The 6,000-nt window shown below is 39.0% G+C and overlaps 1 protein-coding gene across 6 annotated transcripts in view; it reads right to left on the bottom strand.

Annotated features, from left to right (window-relative positions):
• Positions 1 to 2,347: 2,347 nt before the first annotated feature.
• LOC116257565 (uncharacterized) overlaps positions 2,348 to 6,000 on the bottom strand; it is a 127,192-nt gene continuing 123,539 nt past the window's right edge. For 3 of the 6 annotated variants that reach the window (XM_050078589.1, XM_050078590.1, XM_050078592.1), the window contains 4 exons: positions 3,498 to 3,577; positions 3,271 to 3,419; positions 2,848 to 3,050; positions 2,348 to 2,742 (listed from right to left, as the gene is read on the bottom strand). In XM_050078589.1, coding sequence (XP_049934546.1) covers positions 2,469 to 2,742; positions 2,848 to 3,050; positions 3,271 to 3,419; positions 3,498 to 3,577 — 706 coding nt within the window. In that variant the 3' untranslated portion in view covers positions 2,348 to 2,468. Of the gene's footprint in view, positions 2,757 to 2,847; positions 3,051 to 3,270; positions 3,420 to 3,497; positions 3,578 to 6,000 lie in introns of all 6 variants that reach the window. The other 3 variants (XM_031634437.2, XM_050078591.1, XM_031634440.2) reach the window with 3 other exon arrangements.

Genomic DNA, 6,000 nt, shown 5'->3' with positions numbered 1-6,000 from the left:
TTTGAGTCCTCTCATGTTCAATATTTTGGTACGTGAAGGGGATGATTCATCCCAGTGATCCTCGCCTTCTTCTGATCATTTGTCCAAGGAAAAGCTTATGACTTGAAATATGAAATAAGGATTTGTCCATCATTAGGTAACGCAATCCAATCTTTCAATTACTTCAAGAACTCTGAATAGACCACGAAAGTCAGAAAGGGTTATTTGGCATTTTATGAGTCTCACGAGGAGTACTCAATCACCCGTGCAAAAGGTAACTGCATAGAATGTGGGTGGTGGGTAACTGCATAGTACCACAAAAGTAAAACAAGTAGAGAAATGATGATTTCTATTTTATAACCATTTGTACCAGTACAAGAATCCATAAAAACATCTCAAAAAGGTCTTACTATTCTATTGACTACCTCAGTTTTAGCCATCAGTTTATGAGCAAGAAGCAATATGAAAGTAAAGCTTTGTCTCCATCAGTTTAATGTGCTTCCTTTATAATTTACTTAGGAAATTGGAACATTTATCACTGATAATGGTTTTATGGAACACATGAAGTTTTTGGATAGGTTCATGAAAGACTTCTATTACCAAATGAGCAAGAAAATATATTTGATAACACAATAAAATGAGCAACATTCGGGTTAGTTTGTTCATCACAACCAAGATAGCTTGTTTTCCTTTTGGATTGGACAATGTCTTAACAAAATACATGGAGATATCCTTAGGTATGAGCAAGGGATTTAGGTGGATTATGAGCTTCATGCTCTCCTATTTATTTTTCTGAAAAGGTGACATTAGTTTAACATAGGTCTTGACATATACTTTCATAACGTTTTAGATGAAATATTCACAGAGCATCTTGATTAAGGCTCGACAAACTTGTTTGAATAGATTTGATATTCATCATTACATCTTGAGCTTGAGCTCAACTCGGTTAAGGCTTGACAAACTCGTTTGAACAGAATTAATATTCATTGTTACTTGTTTAGCTCGAGCTCGACTCGATTAAGGCTCAACAAACTCGTGAACTCGTTTGAATATATCAACTTGATTAAGACTCAACAAACTTGATTAAGGCTCGAGCTCGATTCAGCAGTTAGGTGTTGAGCTCAACTAAACTCGATTATTTAAACGAGTCACCTCATGAACTCGAGCTCGACTCATTAAGCAAATGACTCGGCTCGAACTCGTTCATGTGCTGAGCTTTAACGAGTTGAGCTCAAGTAGCTCGACTCGTTGTTCACCCCTAACATCAAGACGTCACTCCTCCGGTGATGGAGCCAGGTCCCTATCAAGTAGGGCTCCTGGGATGGGAAGAAAGGAGAATGGAGGAAAAGGAAGAGAGGCTCACGGAGGAAAGGAGAGGAAGAGAAGGGAACAGAGGGAGAGGGAGAGGGAGAGAGGGTATAAGGAGAAGAATGGGAAAGGGAGGGAAAGTTTGTCGGTTCATGATATTAGATCAATGGCACATTCGTTGATTCTGAAATCCAACAAAAGATTAGTCATCGGAGCAATCACTCTCTTATAATGTCGGCAGCCATATGTAGCTGAGCGTGTTTTTTTTTAAAAAAAAATTGTGTCGCCAAAAAACTGTCACGACGCACAAGGTGCATTGGCAATAATGGAGGGCGACAGTTTTTAACGAAGGAATGCACTTTTGTGACAGTTTTTTGCTACATAAAATTGTAAAACGAAATCATCGAAGCCTTCATACGGCAGCCATATATATATGATTTATGAATTTGAACGAAGAAATCATCTGACTTCTCACACCGCACTACCTAATGCATTACAACAAGCAGCCATGATTAGACAAAGTTCAAGATTAACCAAAGGATTTCAGCATATATATATATATATATAATTTATGGGTTTGGACGAAGAAATTATCCAACGTCTCACAGCACACTGCCTAATGAATTGTATCTCAAGATATCCAGAGGATTTCTTCTATCTCTGTCTTTCTCTCTCTCTCTCTCTTTATATATATATATATATCTATATATATATATATAAACTTATTTTAAATAAATCAAACATAAATCTATAAAGTATTTTACTTAATTTGTTAAAGCTTTGTCGCATCTAAATTCTGTATCGTGTGTGCAATGTTGTAAAAACTTTTTAGGGAATTGATAATCGTCAATCTTTCTGGGTGGAGTTGAGTAAAGCGAGAAGCTTTGGTTGGCACTTGGAAATTTCAGTTCTCTCCTTTGTCTTGTGCCATCGTCGTTTCAACAGACATTAAGAACATTGCCAAACGACAATGATAAGATTGAAGCATGTAAAAGACAATCCTTATGCTTTAAGCAATATTACAAACATCCATTAAAAAGCTTCAGTTTCATTTCAAGTAGACCATAAATCAACAGCCAAATAGCACTAATTATCTTGGGTCAGCAGTCAACGAGAAGGCAAGCTATGGCCACTAAAAACAGAAAACCACTTTGATTAAGACCAAATTTCAACCGTCTACTTTACATGCACGATCCCTGAATATAGAAAATACACATAGCTGGAAAATGTATGCTTTGGTGAAACACAGCTAGAGCTTCACAGTTCACACTACAGAGGGAAAAAACAGGCATCTTAAAAATCCTCTTGGAAGAACTCTTTGATAAAGTGAGCCTACGGTCAATTTCTGGGCTTCGCCATTCTTTTTCTGGTCCATTTGGACATCCACCACCCATCATCAAATTCAATAGTTGCTTGACTTTCTGGTGCACGATCCACAAACTCAAAGATTTTCTTCTGGTCACAAGCACCTGATAGGTCAGCCGTCCACATAAATTCAATGCCTGGACTAAGATTGCACCACTTTTCCATGAATGAGAATCCATAACTGTAAGCACTCACTCACTCGACGCATGAGGGTTATGCTGGGAATTCTGGGTCACATAAGCAGATTCAACTAGTCCTGTTAATTTATTTTGATCCCCAGGTTGAAGAACTTTTGGAGATTTGTCATCTTCGCTTGCTGTATTATCAACAGAATATGCACTTCCAGGGACTTTAATTAGCAATGCGTCATCTTCAATGTCATTGTTTGCATCTGAAAACTGATTTCGAGCAATAAGCCAATAACGTTACAATTGTTTTGCTTGTGTGGGTTTCAAGACAACAAAATCTACCAATATAAAATGAAGGCGATAAATGGGAAATGAAACTAGAATGTGAAAGGCCATTTGTAAAGGGATTCCAAAGCGCCAACATTGCAACACCTTGATTGCAAAAGGAGAAGAAAAAGCAAGGCCAAAGAGATAGTGGAGTTTTACAAACCTCATCGGCTGCTTCAAGTTCTCTCATGATGCTTTTCAGTTGTTTTTTTGCCTCAGATCTTGCTAGTCTCCGTTCAACTCGTTGAGCTGCTGTAACTTTTGAATGGCAGGCAACACATAATGTTCTCATATTTTCTAACCTGCATTCTCCTGCAAAATGTAACAAAATGGTGGAATTAAGTATCGCAAAGAAAAGGGAGATGAAAAACAGAAAGTATCTACAGTCACCTCCACCCTTGTAGACTGGTATAACATGGTCTGCGTGCCATGCATTGCCCTCTACAGGCTCGAATATTAGCTTGTTGACCCTGAGAGAAATACCAAAAAGGGTGAGACTAGTTCCCTTGCCATATGATCTTACTTTATTTTCCTTTCAAAAGGGTAACTGCTTCAGTAAAAACCAATAGCTACAATAACAGCAAAATAATAAAGAGAAACTAGCAAAAGCGATAAATGAAACAATATTGCATCACATTTATTAATTGGTGAAAAAGTTGAAATTTCCCAATATATGAGACCATGAAGCTAAACCCAAGTGTGCTCAATTTCTTGGTCGTTATGTGTTACACTGGAGTTGTAGTAGAAATCATGCCTGTTCTTCCTCTTAACAACAAAACTGAAGCATTTCTCTATAGAAAGCCTATGATTATCAACTTAGAAACAAGAACACAGATAAAATTCATGATAACACAGACATCAAACACTCCATAACATAAAGAACATCACTTTAGTTTAGATGTTTGAAAGAGAAAATTTCATAAAATTGAACAATTAAAGTTCAAAGGTTGTATATCATAAAGAGAAGTTTATAGTTTAATGCCACTGCTTTGATATGTTTTGGAGCATGCAAGATCTTCTAATTTCTTACTACCAACTATGATGATATCTGTGATTCTAATTTCTAAAAACAAAGAAACCTAAATAAGTCTACACGTGCTATCTTGACTTTTTATTTTTGTAGAAACACGCAGTAGAAAGGGGAGAAGAAAAGCCAACACAGAATATACGTGGAAAACCTCGGAACGAGGTGAAAAACCACGGGGAAGCTCTAACCTAGGGGCAAAACCGCAACCCTAGGAGAGAGAAAACTCTATTCACTTAATCAACAATTACAATAAGTGATAGAATAAAAAGAGGGAGGAAGAGAGACCCGCCTAGGGAACCGAGCCCGTCCTCGGTTCCCGCGCCCATGGGTACCGGGTCCATATCCGGACCCGGTTCCCTATACATTTTATTCTAACACTCCCCCTCAAGCTTGGCATACATGTCGAACATGCCAAGCTTGCTAACATTCTTCTCAAATTGAGATGTACATAAGGCTTTGGTTAAAACATCTGCAACTTGATCTTCAGACTTCATATATGGCAGGATCAATTCCTTTGAATCTATGCGTTCCCGTATGAAATGGCGATCTATCTCCACATGTTTGGTTCTGTCATGAATGACTGGATTATTAGCTAGGTTAATAGCAGACTTGTTGTCACAATACATCTTCATCTTCTCTTCCATTTCAACCTCAATATCTGCTAGAAGAATCTTTAGCCATAACATCTCTGTAACTCCCATTGTAACAGCCCTGTATTCAGCCTCAGCACTGGATCCAGAACAGACCTCCTGCCTTTTACTCCTCCATACCACCAGGTTTCCCCCTAAAAAGATGCAGTACCCTGTGGTAGACCTTCTGGTATCCGTGCAACCAGCCCAATCAGCATCAGAATATCCTTCAATATTAAGTTTGTCCTGCCGTGTATACAGCAACCCTTTACCTAGGTTATTCTTCAGGTATCCCAACACTCTTTCTGCACTCTTCCAGTGACAATCAGTAGGAACATGCATAAACTGACTCAACACTTTTACAGCATAAGTAATATCAGGACGAGTAAGAGTAAGATAAATAAGCTTACCAACAAGCCTCTGATACCGTCCTTTTCCTTCCTCATCCAGGATGTTACCCGTTTTGATACTTATCTTTGTACCTGACTCCATTGGAGTTAGAAAGGGCCTGCATCCCAGTTTACCTGCCTCTTTCAGGAGGTCCAGAGTGTACATCCTTTGGCTCATAATAAGCCCTGTCTCTGACCGTGCAATCTCTATTCCCAAAAAGTACCTTAATTTTTCCAGATCTTTAAGGTCAAATTCAGCAGCTAACCTCTCCTTCATCTTCCTTTTCTCTTCTTCATCATCACCTGTGACAATCATATCATCAACATACACAAGAAGAATGCTCACCAAGCCACTTCTCTGCTTAATGAACAGGGTATGATCACTATTTCCTTGTTTGTACCCATTTGTCTTCATTACCACCCTCAGTCTTTCAAACCATGCTCTAGGGGACTGCTTCAGGCCGTATAGGACCTTCTTGAGATGACAACATTTTCCACTTTGAGCATATCCGGGAGGCATGCTCATATAGGCCTCCTCCTCTAGATGACCGTTCAAGAAGGCGTTTTTGACATCAAGCTCGTCCATGCCCCACTTCTTTTGCACTGCAAGTGCCAAAATGACCCTCACAGTGCAATAGAAGCAAAGGTTTCAAGATAGTCAATTCCGTATTTTTGGCTGAACCCCTTTGCAACCAGACGAGCTTTATATCGTTCCACAGTACCAACAGGTTTATACTTCACACTAAACACCCACTTGGAACCAACTAAGTGAGTCCCCTTGGGAATATCGACCACTTCCCACGTGTTGTTCTTTGCCAAGGCATCCATCTCCTATGTCATAGCGTGAA

The sequence above is a fragment of the Nymphaea colorata genome, chromosome 7, assembly GCF_008831285.2.
Source record: "Nymphaea colorata isolate Beijing-Zhang1983 chromosome 7, ASM883128v2, whole genome shotgun sequence".
Lineage (NCBI taxonomy): Eukaryota > Viridiplantae > Streptophyta > Magnoliopsida > Nymphaeales > Nymphaeaceae > Nymphaea > Nymphaea colorata.
Note: the sequence above shows the minus strand (reverse complement) of the source record. Positions and strands in the feature narration are given on the sequence as shown.